The sequence below is a fragment of the Patagioenas fasciata genome, chromosome 1 (assembly GCF_037038585.1).
Source record: "Patagioenas fasciata isolate bPatFas1 chromosome 1, bPatFas1.hap1, whole genome shotgun sequence".
NCBI lineage: Eukaryota > Metazoa > Chordata > Aves > Columbiformes > Columbidae > Patagioenas > Patagioenas fasciata.
The window spans coordinates 57,699,894-57,720,992 of NC_092520.1; the positions used below are offsets into that span (position 1 = coordinate 57,699,894).

A 21,099-nucleotide genomic window follows, 5' to 3' on the forward strand; every position below is an offset into this window, starting at 1 on the left:
GTGCAGAGAGGCACCGGCCGCTCGAACCGCGCGGGGCCGCCGCGTCACGTGGCGGCGAGGGCGGATCGCCCCGTCCCGCCGGCGCGGGTCCTAGCGCCCGCCATCCGTTCAGCACTCACTCGCCAGCGCTGCCGCTGCCTCCGCACCTCCGCCTCCACCGGCTGCCGCCGCCTTCTGCCCGTCCCGGGGCGCCTCTCTGGGGAGTAGGCAGCGGGGCGGAGCGGCGGGACTGCCCCGCCCCGGGGCCTCCCCTGCCCACCTCCGCGGAACGTCCGCGGACTGCGAGGATCAGGGTGGGGTGAGCTGGGGTCGTTCGCCTGAGCCGCCCGGCTGCGAGAGGGACCGGGTGTCCTTTGCGGAGAGGTGAGAAGCCGGGCAGAGCGGCCAGCCAGGCCCGTGGGCGGGGGAAGCGGGGCAGCCCGTGCCAGCCGCGAAAGCAATAACCCGCGGTACAGCGCCCTGCGCTCACCAAACCCGATAACAGAGAATCCGCAGGAGCAGCTCCGGGGCCGTAACCTCGGGCAGCAAATCTGGCTTCTGGAGGACTTTTAAGAACCCTCGGTATTTTATAAACGATATTAACTATGCTATCAAAGGGATTTTGGCTCTGGAGCGATGGATTTTGAGCATGCTGAAGCAAAAGTTTTAACACTTGTAGGGTCCCCTTCAGCTAAGGGACCAGGCTGCTCTTTAGCAAAGCACGTTAAGAATCCACACACTAAAATTACTGTAAGTAGGGGGGCAGGAGGAGTAAGAGTAAGGTACTCTTCTGCTCTGTAAGGAACATTTAACAAAGAACTGTTGTTTTTACATAACTGAGGACCTGGCACCTGACCCTAGCAGGGGGAAAGGACCGAGAGACATCGGACTATGAATCCTTAATGTAATACACCATCTCTTCCCGGAATATATACTGATACCTGTATACATACTGATACCTGTATTTACAAGTTAATTTAGGGAGGAAGGACTGAGAGACATCGGACTATGAATCCTTAATGTAATGCACAGTCTCTTCCCAGAATATGTACTGACACCTGTATACATACCAATACCTGTATTGATAAGTTAATTTAGGGGGAAGTGTAGCCAGAGTACCAGGAATCCATATCTTAAACAGATTGATAAGGGGAAGGGTATTGTGTGCGTCAGGATAGTCTGTAAACCCTGAAGTACCCAACCAATGGGGAACAGGGGAGGGAAATTGCGGCCAGGATTTTGGGGAAATATAAGCAGGGTCTTTTTGCCCTGTTCGGCGTGCCTACCTCTAGGTAGAACACCCGGTCTTGCAAAATCGTTATTAAAATATGCTTTGCCAAGAGATCCTGCCTGGGCCTATTACATTTGCAGAAGAATTGTTTCTTACATGCTCCATTCGACACCAAACGATTCAGTGTTTATCTGGAGCGTCTGAGCACTGTTCTGTAGCCTGGGTGTTGCAGCAAGTAACGTTTTGGGTTCCAGACACTCCTGCTTGACTAGGGAGTGAGTTGAGAATCAGGTTGCATCCGCTACAGACTACTATTCACTTTCTTACACAGTTAGCATTCAACAATTCTATTCCAGCTCTAAAGCAGGGTAAGATTGCTCAGAGTCCGAGCCCATGTTTCCCACTTTTCTTTCTACAGTTTAATATTGAATTAATTACCTAGGTATTCCATCACCTACCACAATACTTTTTTTTTTTTTTGGCATACACTTGTGCAGAATCATAGTTACTCTAAGGGAAAGAATGTCTTCACAGTACCAGGCTACCATGCCCATTAGATTTTCTTCCTACCTTATAGAAAAACCCTCAATAAGAAACTTACTAGAAAATAAATGCCATTAATTGCCACTAAAATCTATGCAAAAAGACAGCAAAATGCAGATTTATGACATGGCTCTGTTACAAATGTATTTACCTCCTGCTCAGCTGAAAAGAAATTGGAATGTACTGCTGGCAATCTAAATGATTAACACGACATTAAAAAACCAGTTCAACTCAGCAATCACAAGCTACTAATTTCAGTATCTGTAGGGATTTTTCCTCTAACAAAAATACTTATTTTAAAAAGCCATGAACCACTTGTCATGTATCATCACTGACACACACGGAACACGTGTGCCACGACACCACAGCGCAGCTTTCCAATACAAAGCACTCAACAATCCATGTGGCTACGCGCATCCTCTTATTCGGTGTGGCCATACGGTCCTTTTTCCTTAAAGCGCAGGATCCAGGTTGCTGTGTGCATAACATGACACCCATGTACAACCACTTCACCTTATTCTGGACCCCAGCACAGTCTCAAGTGGCCATTGTTAGTGGTACCTGTGGTACATGATAGGAGTTTGGCTCCCTCGGTGTTTACATCACAGAAATTAAAACGTGATCTTATTTTGGTTTCTAGCAAACTGTAGTCTTTTCAACTGAAACACACCCTTGTGAACACCCGCTTGGTAGAGGCCTATCAAGAGCTGCGGAACAGCCAAAGCGAGAAATCATGTGGGATCTCCATGTAATGGTAGGTATGTACATGTCGCTATGTGCACGTGGAATGTGAAACACAAGCACGAACCAGAAAATAAGCGTGAAGATATTTAAACTAAAAAGCCCACACTGTATAGAAATGGGCTATGTTCTCACATTTAACATTCTAACAGGTACAGTGTACCTTCAATTTAAGAAAAAAATCCCACCTTTGCCAATTTACGATTGCTTTAGATTGCTTTTAAAGCAAAGTGAAGGACACAGAAAGTCAATTAAATAAGAAGTTTTTACCATTATTGTGACCATAGACAAGCTAACACTGGATTGAACTGGACCTGAATGTTCTGTTGCTGTAGGCAGAGACTTGACATTCAGATGCTTTATCAGCTATATAATTTTATTATCTGCAGAAAGCTCTCTTAATTTGTCTCATCCCGTTCCCTCATCCAGCTACTATAACCCTCTGACTCTCAAGGCAAAGTACCTGACAATTTGCTTCAATGTCAGTCTTTTAATATTCTTGGTGCAGATAGTGTGTGAGAACGCCAGAGGCATATGGGACCAGATTACTTCAACAACAAGCAGCAGTGAGATTTTCCTCATATCTATGAGGTAACTATAACCTTAGTTACCCTTTGAAGTTAGTGAAGAGGAATACCTGCTTCAAGTACATGATGCATCACATACTAACGACACCTTCTTTAGATGAATCATGTTTCAGATTACATGTTTTTTTTTTTCCCCAGTGACTAAACAGAGAAACTAGAATGGATATCTCAGATGCAGGTATCTCAAGTACGAAGGAAACAAGTTCCCAGTGAATAGGCCCAATATTTTTAACATTCCATTCAAAAGTATTGAAGACTTTTATTTCTCAGTGTTCATAAACACACACACAACCCACATCTCTAAAGTTAAAATCCTAAGTATGAAATAACAGGAAACTTCAGGTACATGGCATTGGTCTAAACATGAGAGGAACATACAATCGGGGAACTCGCTTGGAAGTTTTTGGTGAAAAGATACCATCATCTATAGCAGTCATTGTGAATAGTTTTCTGACTCCATTCTGTGCATTGAATCATTCTGTATTTCTCTCCTTGGGTCTGTATTTGAACAAGTGATCTTTGGGGGGAAAAAAAAAGTATCCAGGTTTCTTAATTTCACTGCAGAACCAAGCAGGCCAGGCTGATAAGAAGGAAACTTTCATCTTCTGTAATTAGCAATGGCGCAAAGGTAACATGGGGAAAAATCTAGTGTGCTGGAAAGACAGGCAATGTTTCTAACAACAGCTATGTACAAAACCACTTCCTTCTTCACCTTTCTCTTTTTCCAGCTTCTGAAATCTGCACTATTCCAGGAGTCAGTTATGATATACGAAAAAAACAAACAAAAGGTTAACATTGTAACTATTTTAATAAAACTCACTGTATTATTTGCACTTTCAAAATATTTCTGAAAATAAAAAAATATTTAGCATTCTTGAATGTCTTAAGGAATTTTTTATTTAAAAAGCAGTCTTGTTTGTTGTTTCTTTTGAACCCAGTTCTGCCTCAACGTTATGCTCAGACGTAAATATACCATCTTATTAGCATCATACGAGTAATCACATTGAATTTCTATAGCACAGAAAATGATATAAAAACAAATAAATGCTCACAAAAATATATACAGGTAGCCATAAAATTAATCAAGAAGAAATCATGTTGTCTGTATTGAAAAGACCATTTTCAAATACCAACAAAACATTCAATTTGTTGGCATGTCTGTTCCAATAGAAGGACAAACTGACTTCCACAGAGGAATTCCTACAACAGCTTTGGTTCATAACAACCTAGAGGGAATTCACACCCCATACATAATATTGATCTAGAGGATTTCTGTGAAACTAATATGGCAGGCAAGAGGGAAAACTACACATCTGAACTTCATGATGAGAATAATAATTTAAACTCAGTATGTCATACTCCAAATATACAGAAAAGACCTGATTATATCAAACACATTTATCTTCTGCTATAAGCTAGCTCATCCAGCCAGATCCCAGCTGTTTAATACCTCATGACTGAAGTAGCCAAGTGTTCTCTGATGAACAAATGGCTGGAAAGCCTTAAATGTCTGCTTGGTTGTACTGAAGAGTGTATCTACTTAAGCATGTTTCAGATACAAAAGTTGGTACTGACGAAACCACTCCAGCTACCAGAAGGTGACTAGCTATACTGGTGCAGCATTCAGCTGGATCAGTACAGATACTTCTCAAAGAGCATGTTTATATCCTGCAAGCATGTTGAGAAACTAGTTTCTGAAGATTTTATTGAGAAACCAGAAGAAGTGGAAATTGCATCAACTTAGTACCCTATATGAACAAATAAGTCCTGCTGAGAAACAGGCTACATTAGCAGGAGAGGAGCACTGCAGCAGCACAAATACATGCCTCTGGTACCTCAACTAAAATCATCAAGGCAACATACTGTGTAACGTAGGCATATTAATTCGTTCAAAGCCAAATTTGTGGACAGCACCACATTGCTACAGCCTTGCTGGCTGGATTTATAGTTAGTCAAATAAAACTATTACATTAAAGTAGCTGCACTACTTGTAGTACCCAAACTAGATTTGTCAAAGGGATGCTTTGGTAGCTCTGCAGTAGCGCAATGTTCTCTGTAGATAAACTTGGTTCTTGAAACAACCTCCAAGAACACCTGTCATTTCCAGGTACATTTATAATGTAAAAGTAGCCTAGATTCAAAACATAGTATAGATCTAGAATGCTTACATGATGGTCACACGACATCCTGTCCTACAGCAGGCATTCCCTCTATACTTTGAAAGGGCTCCGCACATCAGTGAGCTGTGTATAGAGATCATTGCACAATCTCTGTACAATAATCATTGGACAAATTAGGAAAGCTGCAAATACCGCATTGATAATTTTTTTTTTTTCCTAGAAGGGGGGTCAGAGGGAAAGGATAAAGGAATATGAAAAGAGAGATAAAGATCCTTAGTTTTCACATCCACTAGCAATCTTCCAACCTTAAAAAACAAACAACACAACAAATAAATAGACATGTGACTTCTTCCTAAAGCAAGAATGTAAATATTAGCGCAAGACAAACACCTCTGGACAGCCAGAGTTTAAACCTGTATTAAAGCATAGCATATTTTGAAAAGTGACATTGTATCAATGTGTACCATCTCTGAATCATTCCACATCCACGTGCTCAGTTTATGCATTAACAGCTATACTTATTTAACTGCCGCTTCAGTACACGCATGAGCCAAGGGAGACAAGGGTGAACCAAGTTCCTTCCAGTTAATACATCAACAGCCAAGGTCAGGTGCTCTGCCTCAGCAGTACACTGGCTGATAAACACTTACGGTCAAATCCTTGTCCTCATTTACTCCTGTACAAATCCAACACTTCAAAGGGTGGAGCCAGAAACAAGAAGAAGGGCATAACTCAAATTACAAGAGTAGACTGACGTGCTGGAGGGAATCCATTCTTCCACTGGCTCTGCAGGACTGGCAGTAGAAGGCAGTAATAAAACTGAACTGGACAGATATTCTTCATACTTGAAAAGATCAGGATTTAAACAGGAAATTGCACTTTTTTAGAATCACTTTCAGAAATAAAACTGCCTTCTGATATTTATCCTGCTACTAAAAAGTCAGATGAAGATATCAAATTACAAGGGAAAGCTGTGAAATTCTATCTGCATTGCTTTCGTATACCTATAAAAACATTCTAAGGGACTTGAAAAGCAGTTCAAGAGTAAAAGTAAAACGATCCCCCAAACTGCAGCTGAAATGTTGAGATCTGTAGGAGGGCATAATTGGACATTCAAGTGTGCATTGCTGGTGGTGGTATTATTTTGAGAAATAATGACTGAATCCTTTACATGGTCAAAAGTACCCATGTAACACTAATTACAAACAGCATGCACGGACAACCTGAAAAGAAACATCAGGCACCGCCTTTCTTCTGCAATTGCTCCAGTTTTCTTCTTAAGAGGTTGTAGTTTTCCTTGGTCCCGGGTGCCATAGGATCAAGCTTTAGAGAGACTTCATAGTGCTTCTTTGCCAACTCAAGATTTCCCCAGCGATGATAAAGCACAGCTGGAACATCAATGAGGAATTTCATTAACAATATTGTTCAATAACATGCAATCTTGCCAATCACTTGGAAAACAACATTAAAGCATTTGTTTCTAGTGAGGGTCTCTCACTGGCTGCTGGCACAGTAGCTGCTTGTTCTGTTGCCAAATACAGGAGCAAAGACTGGAAGCAGAACTGGCATGAGAATGATGAAAGAATGAATTGCAATGCAGCCATAAATGGCAGCTCTTATCTGGTGAGCTCATTTTGGGTTACAAGCATAGCATAAATGAACCGATTTGCAGACACTGAAGTGCAACTACCTCTGGGCTGGACTGTGCAGCCCTCTTGAGCTGTCATATCGTGTGACAGCTTTTCTGGTTTAGTGCCCTGTTCTTCTGGCTGGCAGTTGTTCTAGGAAGTAAAATAGAAATCTGCCCAGCAGGAAGAAGGCTCAGAGGATTGCTTTTTCTTTTTAAACACAATGAATATGAAGCAAACAAACAATGCAGCTGATAAGAGTTAGAAAAGCTCTTACCCAAATTACCATGATAACTGGCAGCATTTGGATTGGCTTTAATTGCCTTGAGGAACAAAGCTTCAGATTCCTGAATAATTTAGAAGAACAAGTCAACTGGACAGTCTGCTCTTGTCATATATAAAATAATACAAAATTTGCCCACAACTCTAATTAAAACCCCTCCCAAACTATGAAAAATATCTACATGATACTACTGTATACGTATTCTAAGCCTGTGTGATCCTGTAGCTCAGGTGGCTACAGCCTCCAAAAAACAGTAATAATGCTAGAAAAATGTGCCATGCTTTCGCAGGCTGCTGTTATTTTAGCAGAGCTATTAAGCACTGAAAGTTTGCAAAACAGTTTTGTTATTTTTTTCTTGGCATAGTTATAATATTTTCAAGCATTACCTACTGAAGTTTTCCCTACTTACTCAACCAAGTTAAGGATAATATAATTCAGTATCTGAGCAAACTGCTGGTTTTTGACACCTTTCCTTTTAAAAGAGTTTTTAGCATTTAAAATGGAGCATTCCAGTAAACCCCTTTCAAATGAATGTTTCAACATGGTTCTCAATGAAGAGCAGCTGAGTGCCTGCTACTTAAAAAAAAATAAATAAATAAAGCCAACTGAAATATTTTTCACAAGTTTTCCATATTCCCCCTTGTGTGTACTCTTAGGACTGTTGATATTTAAGTACTTAGGAAAGCTGAGCTCTGTCACCAAATATTCAGAGAACAATTTACCACTAAATTTATTATTTAATTCAAACATTTTTATTTTCCCAAACAAGCTGCTAATATAGATACTTTTGTCCCAGAGCATATTTCCTGCAGAAGGTTAAAAATATACACTCCCCCAATCCAAATGGAGTATATTTACTTGCTTGCATGCAAGTTTAGATATTTTAGAGAGCAAATTTTACATAGATTTCTATGCTGTGCTGTGTTTTAGACAAAGTTGCCCATTCAAGCTTCAATGCAAATGACCTGAAGATAAAATTACCTCAGCATGGTAGGCTTCCATCTGAATGCACATACTTGCTGTCTGAGGTATGTGAGAACACTAACCTGGGGAAAAGGCCTTTCCTTTGTGCTAAGCTTTTCTTACTTATATCCACAAAACACAACACAGGCTCTACTGAAAACCTGTCAGCCATATTTTTGGTTCCACCATCTTCTCATGTGAAGCATTAAATAGGTCTCTGTGAGGGTCCCTCAGGGGACAAGAAATTTCTAATGTCAAGACTGAATCACTCAAAGTTGAGTGACTTAAGAGCTTCCCAGTATGTCCAAATTCAAAGCCAAAGTATGTGGTACTTTCAAAGAATTGCTGAGTACAGCTGAGGCTGCCATTGTTAAGCCAAGAGAGACCGATGCAGAAAGTGCCTTCATCTTCTCAAGTCAAGGAAATTGCAAACCCTAGGGCTCTCGACAAATCCTTTTGCAGGACATCCTGTTTCAGGAGAAGGAATACTTGAACAGGAGTGAAAAGAGAACCAGATGTCTGGAAAATTAGGGAGTGTATGACTCCATAGTTCATGTTTTAGCATTGCTTTTCCCTGGTACAAGCAGCAGCTTCAGCATTCTCACACCTGGATTATTAGTGTTCCTGGATGCACTGGTCTCTTTGAACCCCATACTGTTTAGTATCTTCTTTAATGTTTTGGATTATGGGACTGAACGCACTTTAAAACACTTTACAGATAGCACCAAAGAGGAGGGAATGGTCTATACAATGGAAAGGAGAGCTGCTATTCAGAGGGACCTGGACAGGACAGAGAAATGGACTAGCAGGAATCACAGAATGGTTGACCTTGGAATAGACCTCTGGAGGTCATCTGGTCCAGCCTCCCTGCTCAAGCAGGCCCAGCTGCCCAGGACCATGTTCAAGCAGCATCTCCAAGGATGGAGACTCTACAACCTCTCTGGGCAACCTGTGCCAGTGTTTGGTCACAGTAAAAAATCATTTATTGATGTTCAGAGGGAAAATTGCCTTGTTTCAGCATGGGCCCATTGCTTCTTGTCCTGTCACTCAGCACTGCTGAAAAGAGCCTGGCTCCATCCTCTTTGCACCCTCCCTTCAGGTATTTATATACATTTAGATTCTCCCCCTGAGACTTCTCCAGACTCAACCTCTCTCCATAGGAAAGATACTCCAGTCCCTTCATCATCTTCATGGCCCTTCATTGGACATTCTCCAGTATGTCCATGGTTTTCTGGGAACTGGACACAGGCCTGCAGGTGTAGCCTCACCAGTAGAGAGGAAGGACCACCTCCTTCAACCTGCTAGCAACACTCCTAACACAGCCCAGGATATTATTCGCTTTCTTTGCCTCAAGGCACACTGTTGGCTCATGTTCAATCAATCTGGTGTGCATCAAGGCTCCCAGGTGCTTTTCCACCGAGCTGCTTTCCAGATGGGTGGCTCTCAGCATGTAATGGTGCCTGGGGTTATTGCTCTCCAGGTGTCAGGCTTTGCACTGCCCCTTGTTGAACTGTGTGAGGTTCCTGTCATCTCATTTCTTCAGCCTGTTTAGGTCCTTCTGGATGGCATCATGACCCTCTGGCATATAAGCCACTCCTCCCAGTTTTGTGTCATCTGCGAACTTGCTGAGGGTGCACTCTGCCCCATCATCCAGATCATTAATGAAGATGCTGAACAGGAATGGACAGCAGGAATCTCATGAAGTTCAAAAAGAGTAAATACAAAGTTCTGCATCTGGGGTGGGATAACCCCATGCAAAAATACAGGTTGGGAAGGAACTGTCTGAGAAACAGCGTTGCAGAAACAGATCTGGTGGGCCTGCTAGACAGCAAATGGAATAAAAGCCATCAGCATACCCTCATAGCAAAGACGACCAACCACATCCTGGGCTGTATTACATAGAAGTAATGTCAGCAGGTCCAGGGAAGTAATCCTTCTCCTCTATTAGCACTTGCGAGACCATGTCTGGAGTATGTGTTCAGGCTGGGGCTCTCCATTACAAGAAAAACCTGGACATACTTTAGTGAATCCAACAGAGAACCACCAAGATGTTTAGAGGCTGGAGCACAAGACATACAAGGAGCAGCTGAAAGAACCGGATCTCTTTAGCCTTCAGAAGAGAAGATGAAGGTGAGACATTATTGCTATCTAGAACTACTTCATCAGATGATACAGAGAAGATGGAGACAAACTCTTCTTACAAGTCTGTGAAATGGAATGGGACACAATGGATGCAAGCTGGGAAATTCCGGATAGATAAAATGAAACTTTTTTTTTTTTTTTTTTAAAACCATAAGGGTGGTCAAGCACTGGAGGATGCTGTCCAGAGGGGTTTTAGAATCTCCATCCATAGAGTTGTTCAGGATTCAACCAGAGATGGCCATGGTTTCAGTCAGGGGTTAGACTTGGATGACCTCTCGACATCCTTTCAAGTCAAAATTATTCTATGATTTTAACTCAGTCAGCTGAGAAATACAATGAGACTCAAACATTTGTCAAGTCTAGCGGTGTTGCAAGATAACCTCATCTTCTCATGCAATCATCCAAGCCTAAAAATCAAGTGGATTTGCACGTGAAAGCATGTAGTAATCAGAAGCCCCACAAAGTTCTATTTTTTTTCCGCTGCAAATTTTAGTATTTTGGTCTAATAAGTAAATCTCTGCTTTCTTCACTGGGCAGGTTAACAACAAACAAAGTGAAAGATGTGTTGTCCAATTTAGTCATGCTAAAAAGTTGCCACCCAGACAAAGGAGAAGCACCTAATATATGGAGTCATCCTTTCACTGCTGAAGCACAATGGGGAACATATGCAATGTGTTCCCAGAAAATTTAATGAAGTAGATTCTAAGAGTTGACTATCATTACTATTCATCTTGAACTACATGCCAAAAACATTTTTATCACCACTGCTTTGCTCAGCAGCTAGTAGAGGCATACTGGCTGATTAAAGGCTATTTAAGGTGCATCATATTCATATTACTGTAGATATATGGAGTAAATATACATTCCAATACATTGGTGCTATTTCAAATTGCTGTATCTTGCCAAATCTTTAAGTGTTGCCAAGAAACTTGCACACTGCCTATAAGCAAAGGCTTTCAGTAAGCACAATACATTCCATCTGCTGCCAAGGCCACAGCACAAAATTGTAGTTTGGCTTTATATCAAATACAAAAAACGCTGAATGGTTTCAATTTATTGTACTTTTAACAGAAAAAAACATAGATTTATACATAACAAAAATACAGCACATATATTTTCAAAGAACTAAAGATATAGCTTGGTTCTTCATCCATTGCAACAAGAACAAGCATTTAAAGGAGAACTCTAACTTGGTGTAACAGATGTTAATTAAAAAAAACAAAACAAAACCACCAAACCAGCTTATCCTTTATGTGCTTTTGTTTCTGGAACAATAAATCATTCATGAGTAGATACAAACAGAAATCATAAAAGGGTTGGCGGTTTTTTGGTCACTTAGGAAAACCATCTTCTGCTGAAAATCAAAGTGCATTTGAAACTGAAGGATAATATTGTGTGCTTATTGGAAGGAAATCTCTCATAACACAGTAAAACATTTTTGATTCAATGTCTTTTAAAGTAAGAGATAACAAAAAAAAAAAACCCAGAACAAATCTTACTTTATGGCACAGAGCCAATACAGTAACAACTTTTATACAGACACATAACAAGTAACCTAATAAATGAAATGCCTGAGGTTATACAACACATCAGACACAGCCAGGCAGCCCTCTGAAAATTACCTCCCTCACCTTGAGAGACTCCATCCCCACCTCCTTTCCCCCTCTCCCTTAAAGAGCCATCCACTTCTCTGTTTTTACGTGGTGAGGGAGTGGACAAGAAATCAGGGTTTTCAATGCTGTTTATTGTCATTTAGCATTCTCCCACTTAAAAACCCTGTATCTCCTCTTTCCTGTGATGCAAAATACAGCTGCTGAGATTATAACCTTTTCTAAGTGAGTCCACCCATCCAAGTCACTAGTTAAGTTTTTTGCTCTATGAAAACTTACTACTCCATATTGAACTATTAAAACGCACACTGGCTCCCTGCTTTCTTCCCTGGATTCCACTGCTCCTTTTACTTCATTCAGGATGCTGACTTGAAAGCTACATTTTCCCCTACTATCATTTCTACTTTGTCTCCAATACATTCCTCTGCAGCATAATGACCTTTCAGAGCTAGCAACCAAAATCACTACCTCCTTTTTTATTTTTAAAATCCACTAAGAAAGGCTTATTTCTCCTACAGCTGGAAAAGTTTTCTAGCTTGTTTTCAGCTTTCTACTTATTTCATTATAATTGCTCTTTATCCTGTCATGAGGCATACTCTTCTAGATGAATAACTACACAATTCTCTATTGTTTCACAGTCATGACTCATCAAAATATGCTAGCAATTACCTCCTCCATCATCTCATCCCTTATACATTCTGGATGTTAATTTGTATCTTTCAGGAATGTTGTTAAAGTAAGTTAAAAGATATAATTTTCTAACAGTCTCAGGTGGAGAGAGAAAAGAAAGACAGTATACAGAAAAACCTCAGCCAGCCTAGGGAAACAGAAATGGTGTCTGACAGCATCACTAACACAAACAAAAGCAAGTGATGGGTCGTCACAGGCCCTGACTTTACACCTGGACAGGTCATGACTCCACGGCTGAACAGGACTGTAGAAATTTAAGTGGACACAGTAACTGGTGGAAAAAAAAATCTATATATTCTGAGAAACTTCCCATCATAAAATCTTACTTTCCTTGTTCTTTCAGCGCAGCTGATATTATCATTGCTGTACAATATTATCAGTACTGAAAAGCCATTAAAACCTCCAAAAGCCATAGTTCAGTAATTGATGTTTTTCTGAGAAATACCAAAAACTTCCTTGATTATTGATTTGTCCCTATCACATACATACCTCAGTGACTATGGAGTCAATTAGAACAACTAAATATATTAGCTGTGTATGATTGATTCTCTGCCAGCTTATACAATTTATTTTGGAAAATAACTCATTCTCATCAGTTCCATGGCATTTACTACTTGGAAACAGAAGTAGCTAATGCTGAGGTACCATTCACAGGCTGGTCTACTGCATCCAAGAGCAGGTTCAATACATTGCTCCATGTATGGACTTTTTCTCATAATATTCTGGGATTATCCCGGTATCCCATCTTCAGTCTGGGATTATCAAATCTGTGTATCTCTATTTTAGATAGTGTCTGAGACAAAGAGGCTAGAATTCATGTCGGGTAATGGTAAACCTCCCTTCCTTTACATCCCAAAAGCACAAGGACTAGCATATCACATGTAATCTTAGTTCCAAACTAAGGCCTCTAAAGCAGAGCAGGCTCTCTTCTCTCTACCAGCAGTGAGTCAATACAAGACCTTAACTGCCCTCTAGTGTGCTTAAGTGCCCATTTCTCTCCACTGACCACTTACATAGTTTAGGGCAGCAAAATTCATAACCCAGGCATCTAAATTAAGGTGAGATGAACATTTGACAGAATCACACAACAATACTGTGGCAGAATCAGGCACTGAGATCTGATAATCTAAGTCATAGTCCACAATGACCTCCTCAAACACTTTCTACAAAAAAACTTATACAGAGTTTAAAGAAGAATAAAACCAAACCAAACACCAAACACTCAGAAAGCTCTAGTTACCTACCTTATATTTTTGTGATTTCCCCAGTACATTTGCCAATGAAAACATAAGGGAATGATCATTAGGTATTAATTCCAGGGCCTCTCTTCCAACTGCTTCTGCTTGAGCTAGATTGCCTGGGAGCCCATGGAGTGGTAAAAGAGAAGGCATCTTTTACTACAGTCTCATCAGTTACTTTTCATGCTGCAAGCACACATATTTTACAAATAGCTGATTACACTCATTTTTAAAGAAAGCTAGGTATTACACACAAATGTAAAATCCTGCAGAATGAGACAACAGAAAACCTCCATTTTGTTTTCAAGAGATAACACCTTCAGAAGAACAATAAAGCACAGATTCAAAAGTTCCGGAGTTTGGTCTACAATACAAACATGCTTGCACAATGATGGCATTTAAAATAAGGATCAGAAATTCAATTTATGGGCTGGACTTCAAGTGATGCTTTAAAACTACTGAGTCAGAAGGTATTATATTTACAGAGTGTTTGGGTAACCAGAGAAGAGACAGAACTCCTTTTAGATAAATATAGATAAAGCTTTAAGTTTTGCTAGACACTGAATTATTCATTAAAATGTTCAAATAGGCTTATACCTGTGTTATCAAGCAATATAATCATATTGTTCCAAGCCAAACTATGCTCAGGTTTCAGAACTGTAGCATTCCTCCATGCATTCAAGGCATCTATATGGCGATTCAAATCTGCGTACTAAAAAGAAAGAAAAACACAGTAATTTCACTCTGATTTGCTTTACTTTCCTATCGTGCACTAAAGACACAAAAGAGTTCTTAATGCCTCATGCCATTCTAGTAGAACTCATTTTTAGAAATAAAATTTAAAAAAGTAAAAAGAATATTATGGTAGTAGAGAAGAGAAGAATGCTATATACTAATTTTACCCTGCTTTTCTGGAAGCCAGGCTTGTTTTCAAATATGCATGTGCCAATAGGATAGAGAAGAAAACCAGCAAACAATTGAGAAATCTACACAAGAGAATAAGCAAGCATTTAATAAAAATATTTCCAGGAATCTAAAGATATTTTTTTGGGGCACAGTTCTTCTACCTAACAATATACTAATGACTGTAAAACAGCCTAATATTTGGAAATGATTAATAATATATTTTGAACAAAAGACCACAAACAATATTTTTGTTTATACCTCTTTATATGAAAAATTAGGACTACCAACGGTTGTACAGAAGGAAGTAAACTGGGGAAGCAATAGGAAAAGCTACCAAAAATACGAACTACAAATCAAGCAAACTGGAATAACTGTCAGCATTTAACGGTATGGCAGAATTATACACACAGACACACAGATTCCTGTCTAATGATGATTTATTCAAAAGCACTTACCAAGCGCCCTAAATTGTAGTAACAATCTGGGTATTTTTTCCTGTGTTTAATTGCTGTCCAGTAGCTTTGCTCTGCCTCTTCAAACCTCCTCAAACTGTTCTGTACTATTCCTAGATTCATCCATGCAGCAGCAAAATCAGGTCTGGGCAAATTGGGGGAAAAAAAAAAGAGGAGAGGATAATTAAGCATTCAGAACACAAGATCCTATTATATCATTTCTGCTCAGTTGATGCAAAACACTGCTTAGCATTGTTCTAAACATACTGTATTTGTACAGCTAAGGATAGTAACTCCTCTGCTTCTTGGAGCTCATTTCTTTCTTTCAGAATATTTCCAAGGTTGTTCATCGCATGTACGTATTTAGGATTCAACCTAAAATTTAAAATTTAAGAGATTATTGTTATATATGGGGCATATTGCTGTATGCAAACTGCTAGCTCTGCAATGCTGCAGATCATGAAAATGAATACCTAAGCATTTTCTTCATGTTAAACATGAAAGCAATTTTAGGATAGTTCATTAAAGCAGCAAGAATGTTAATACCTTACAGCTTCTCTGTAGTATTTGATTGCAGCACTTTGATTTCCTTTGTCAGCCAGGTTTTTGCCAACATTGTAGTGCACCTGAAAACAGAGATGAACATTCTATCAGATGCTATACAGTCATATATTTTGTGGAGCCAACTTGCTAAAAATTCTTACTCCAAATAGATACAGTCAGCACTTGCATCATTCACAGCTGGTTTTTTTTGTAGGTAGATACTTAAGACTGGATAATACATACAACGAAGACAGCAAGACAAAATCTGAGGAATAAATTAATATATCAGCTTATCTGTTTCAGCTGTTTTGAAAAGACTATTCACTTCCTGATTTTACAAATAAGGTCACCACACTTTCCACAAGATGCTCTATTTGGAGACCTTCTGCTCTTCATTTCATTTATTTGTCAGAAAGTAAGAGAAAATGTGACTCAAATCAAATCTACCACAGCCAAAGAAACGCTACAGCAATGTGTTGATAAACTTTGCTTTCAATATAGCATAAACTAGCCGAAACTTAACATTAAAAGAAAAAATAAGCTCCACATTTCAAAAACAAACGATAACAAACACAACTATTGTATTGGGATAAAAATGCATCAAAAATCATGTCTGAAATAAAAATAATGTGTACAGCAACATGTTGGAGACCTTGCCCGTTAAAAAGTGGAGTATGAAGGAAGAATCTAGAGCTTGAAATATAGCTACAGGGAAGAAGCTGAACTTATGGCAGGGACTAGACAAGAATAGATATATTTCAGGACAAACCTGCATTGGAAGACATCTCAAATCCTACTCTAAGGCAACCTCAGAAGACCACATTATCTGGTCAAAGGGAAGACTCAAGTTCAAAAATAATAGAAAAGTATCGTGACTACTGGCTCCTGAAAACAGACTTCTTGGCAACTAGATCAGAACTCATTATTTAAATTACCTTACTATTTGAAATAAAATTGTATATACTTCATCTAAAACAAACACATATTCTAAGTTCTTCCATACTTTGAAAATCTAATTTAAATATTTTCAAGAACACTATGCAGAAATTACTTCAGATTGAAGTACAAAAAGATAGGTTTGTAATGAATTTTCATAACTCTAATTTACCTTCTACATTCAAAAAAGGATTTTATCTCATGTGCCCAAAGGAAAAAATCCTAATTGTATTTGACACAATACCTGGGATGTATTGACCCAGCACACACACTTATATTTGAACCTAATTATTATGGTATTTAATTGTTGATTTCATCTCTATATGATTGTGACTATGCAGTAACATACCACCACTAAAGAAAGTTAAGAACATTTTCCTTGCTTTCCAGAATGAGTGAAAAAAGTGGTTTCACTGGTTTTACAGAGAGCAAAGATGCTATAAAGCTTACTAAGCATACACAGAAGCAGCTCCTCAGGCTGTAAGATATAAAATAGCACAAACTCAGCATCCCATAAAAGCAGTTCTAGTGCAGCTTTCATGAAAAAAGTCCAAGCACTTCCATTGTACATTCATAAAAATATGACAAGGCCCATGTCAAAGAAGCAAGAGAATGGTACATTTATATCAAGACATTGCCATTCATAAAGATCAGCTGACGGTGTAAAAAAAAAAAAAAAAGAGACAGAATAGAATTGTTTTCCCAGGAGTTATCAAAGTAAAATGATACAACCCTGAAAGATGTTTCTTAAGACTGAATTCTATTTGCATATCTTTTCCAGAAATTTTTCAGCACACTATGATAACACTCTTACCAAACTGCATTGCTGTGATTATATATGCTGAAGTTTACAGAATCAAAATTTATTCAGAGCAGACTTTGCTGTGCTTCCAGATGAAAGATAACTTGTGGCCAAACAGAGGAAATAATGAAAGATTTCACTCAATTGTATATATTAGGCCTTAAAACACCTAACTTCACATTTCAGTATCATCAAACAAGATTACATTTAACCTAATAAATTTCTTTCTTTGAGAAGCTTTACAAAAGTTGACTTTTTTTTTTCTTATGTTTTACAAAAGTCATGCCATTACAGAACCATTTCAGTTGGAAGAGACATTCAGAATCATCAAGTCCAACAAGTCATAAGTTTTACTGAAAAAAAAATGTTAAAGACTCGGGACAGAGCATATGAGAAAAAAATTGCTATGTACCAACCACTCAGTCTTTTACAACATGTAACTTCTTCATATCCATTTCTATCTCAAAAGCTGCAGCAGCAAGAATATTTTTCTCATGTAAACACAATTGTGCAGACTGCAGAAACCCGAGAGATATCAATTCTCTCAGGTCAAAACACCAAATGAAATATTAGGTGTACATGTACATTTTGTCAACTGAATGAAAAAGGTGTACTACAGTCTATTAAAGCTCATAGCAAAACTATTTAAATAAACTATTGGCATTTTTGATGGTGTATTTCCCTGTCCTCAGATATAGCTTCTGTATGAAAGGAAACGGTGTTTCTATGTAGTACTTCTGAAAATGAAGAGTTCCTTCTTGTACTTTGGTTTTGTAATTTCTCTTAAAGTGAAATTGTAGCCTTAACTCCTATTAATATGGTGGTGACAGAGAAAAAAGGGAGAGAAGAAAAACTAAAATAAATGTACCAAAACAAGCCCTCAGCCTACCACAAATACTGGATGACAAAACCGGCTCTACAATGGATTATAATACATGGTAACATCCTGCTCTTAAGAGCAAAGTCAGCAAAGGGTTTCCAGGCACACAGAGTCACCCGAGAGGTTCAAGTGATTTCTGGCATACAGCCATATGTCTCACTTCACTGGCTGTGACACAGAGATGCCAAGATGCTCTGCTCCCCCAAAGCGGGTCTGGAATAACTTTCTACCCCCTGCAAAGCACCAGGTTGTAACTCTTCCTGACTTCTCCCATGACCCCCCTACCTGCAGAACATGGGGACAAGTGCTTGCTGTCCAATGGGTGGGGACAATCTGGCCTTTGAAAATGAAGGGCCAGTGTCATGTTTTAAATTTCATCGCTAGGGACATGGTTCTTCTGCGTTTGACCACATACTGTGCATGTAAGTCTGGGAGAGAGGATTTTCCTTTCCTGATTAAACATTTAAGAGCAGACATAGAATTTCATTATTAAATGATTAAGAATAGATATTAACTGGACATGCCATATTTCATTATGCCCACATGCTCCTTTATCAATCTTAAACCAGTAATTACTTTAGAGTAATAGCTCGAAAAGGAGCCATTTCTCCAAATACCAAAGTATTCTCCAAATACCAAAGTATTCTCCAAAAACAGGGCAATTAGGTAAAAATATCCTCGGGTAGAACCTAGTTATCTCAACAGGCAGGCGTTGTTTAAAGTTAACACAACCGTGGTACCACAGCCTAGCCAAAGATTTGGCTCTGGGTGTTCACCTGGTCACAATACCTCAGTCAGCCCAAGAAGCCAGTATAAAGAAGCAAAAGCACTGTATCATTCTATGTCAGACACATGTAGTGCTTGAACTCTTATTTGTTTAAATGTGCTCACACATTTAAATGAGGAAGAGAGGAAAAAAACTCATATTTTCCTGTACAAAACCAAAATTACCACCAAGCTGATTTTTTTTCCTCAGAGCAGCATAGGAAGAAATTGAAATGTAGAATCATCTTCTAGGAGGTACACCCCCTCAGTTGGAGCTCTAGTATTATCAGCTATTTTATTCTCTCTTCCTAGCTGCTTATAATCACCTTTTCAGCATGAACATTTGCTGAGAAAGATGGAAGCAAAGCACAGATGTCAAAATTTCTACAAAAACATGCAAATGCTTCTGTTTACTGCTGGCTTCTTTCATCAAACACTCTTCTCTTTCCTCTACTGGTGAAATTTTTTCTAAATAATAATACAAAGCATTTTTGATCTTCACATTTTGTTTGTGCAGCTAATGTGGTCCAAAGGTTCTTCTGCATGACTGTGCTTGTATATAAAAAAAAAAATTTCGACATCTAAAATTGTATCTATGTGTCAAAACACTGCAGATAGTCCCTATAAACATAGCCCACAACACTCAAGGTAAATTCTGCTGAAAATAGTCCGCTTTTAATATATAGCATAGAAAAAAATTCTCAATAAATTCTCAATATCTAAAGGAAGCACTCTCAAGCTCAGCTTCCTAAATCCTTAAACAGCAACAAATCTTGTTCTGTCACAACGAGCTTTTACAAGACCTTTTAAGAGAGTATAGAAAGTAATCTCACAAACTCTGTTGTAAATTTTCAGCATCAGCATAGCTTGTCTTTGACAAACTTATATCCATAATAATTACAATTTGCATAAAGTATTGAGTAAAAAGTTACGACCCTTAGTATGTCAAGGCAAACTGGTTAGTAACACATTCTGTTGGGAGTATCATAACTTCTTCACTTATTACTGCAGAAATGGGTTTTTAAAAAATATGTTCATTAATTTCTACCCTTCAAAGAAAAGCCAGTATCAAGGAGAATGTAGAGATTACAAACAGAAAGTTCAGTTATTTTAAATCTAGGATAAGAAAAATGGTGGCTATTTCCCATGTATTTAACAATGCACTTGCAAATTTTATTTAGATAATCAACTCGAGGAAGTCATCCAGAAATAAAGACCAACTCTGTATTCTTAAAAACTGCTGTGGCTTTGCTAAAAGCTAAGAAAAAGTAACTACGCACTTCCAACAGTAACTTATCACATCGCAAAAAAAGCAGTCAGATGAGCATTTTTGGGAATAATCTTTGAAATTAAAAGAAACAATGTGTAAAGACCTCAGAAGGAGAGGGCAAATACAGCAATGTCTAGGGCAAAATCTCACATGACCTTATGTATCCACAGCTGCTCTAGTTGTCAGGACTCCTTCTGTCATCAGTGGAGAGAAATGCACAGATCTAGGTTATGGCTCTTCTGTCCTATGTCAGTCATTTAGTCCAAGGTGATGATGGAACTATGTGCTAAAAAGAGACAGCTTCTCTTCCCCAATCATAATGGGACCCTGGCTGACTCACTCAGATGTAGACATCTAAAGCTAAGGAAATAAATCCAAGCCATTAGTCTGATACGGTGAAACAGTAGTTATGCTTTTATTATGGCCTGTAATTAGATATTCCACTACTTCAGCAAAGCACTCCAGGATAAACTTGCAGCATAATGACATTAAATGAAAAGATGCCAAATAGGATCCAGTGAGTTTTTAAGCCAGTAGCACTGACTTACTCCAAATTTATAAACTACCTATAATGTAAGATCCACATATCAGGAGAAAACAGTGTCTGTAACTGTTCACAGAATTTTCTTTAGCAGAAACAACACAGGCCTGGTTCTAACTCACACTAGTGTGTATCACCACTGAGTTCTAGGAATTCATAGAATCATAGAATGCTAGGGATTGGAAGGGACCTCGAAAGATTATCTAGTCCAATCACCCTGCCGGAGCAGGAACACCTAGATGAGGCTAC

The 21,099-nt window shown here is 38.9% G+C and overlaps 2 protein-coding genes and 1 long non-coding RNA gene across 5 annotated transcripts in view; 1 reads left to right on the forward strand and 2 right to left on the reverse strand.

Annotated features, from left to right (window-relative positions):
* The window catches only part of GGACT (gamma-glutamylamine cyclotransferase), a 31,085-nt gene extending 30,864 nt beyond the window's left edge, over nt 1–221 (reverse strand). Inside the window, exon 1 of the mRNA XM_065829711.2 lies at nt 120–221. The gene's annotated coding sequence lies outside the window, so the exon portion shown is untranslated. The remainder of the gene's footprint in view (nt 1–119) is intronic.
* LOC139827644 (uncharacterized) lies at nt 21–3,223 on the forward strand. Its single transcript, XR_011738548.1, has 3 exons — nt 21–363; nt 2,394–2,507; nt 3,003–3,223. It is a non-coding gene; the product is annotated as an uncharacterized lncRNA (long non-coding RNA).
* A 647-nt stretch (nt 3,224–3,870) lies between these two features.
* The window catches only part of TMTC4 (transmembrane O-mannosyltransferase targeting cadherins 4), a 58,855-nt gene continuing 41,626 nt past the window's right edge, over nt 3,871–21,099 (reverse strand). Inside the window, exons 12-18 of one of the 3 annotated variants that reach the window (XM_065829706.2) lie at nt 15,660–15,739; nt 15,381–15,488; nt 15,117–15,258; nt 14,353–14,467; nt 13,762–13,874; nt 7,107–7,176; nt 3,871–6,589 (exon numbers count right to left, since the gene is read on the reverse strand). In XM_065829706.2, the coding sequence (XP_065685778.1) occupies nt 6,438–6,589; nt 7,107–7,176; nt 13,762–13,874; nt 14,353–14,467; nt 15,117–15,258; nt 15,381–15,488; nt 15,660–15,739 (780 nt within the window). In that variant the 3' untranslated portion in view covers nt 3,871–6,437. The remainder of the gene's footprint in view (nt 6,590–7,106; nt 7,177–13,761; nt 13,875–14,352; nt 14,468–15,116; nt 15,259–15,380; nt 15,489–15,659; nt 15,740–21,099) is intronic. The other 2 variants (XM_065829707.2, XM_071807050.1) reach the window with 2 other exon arrangements.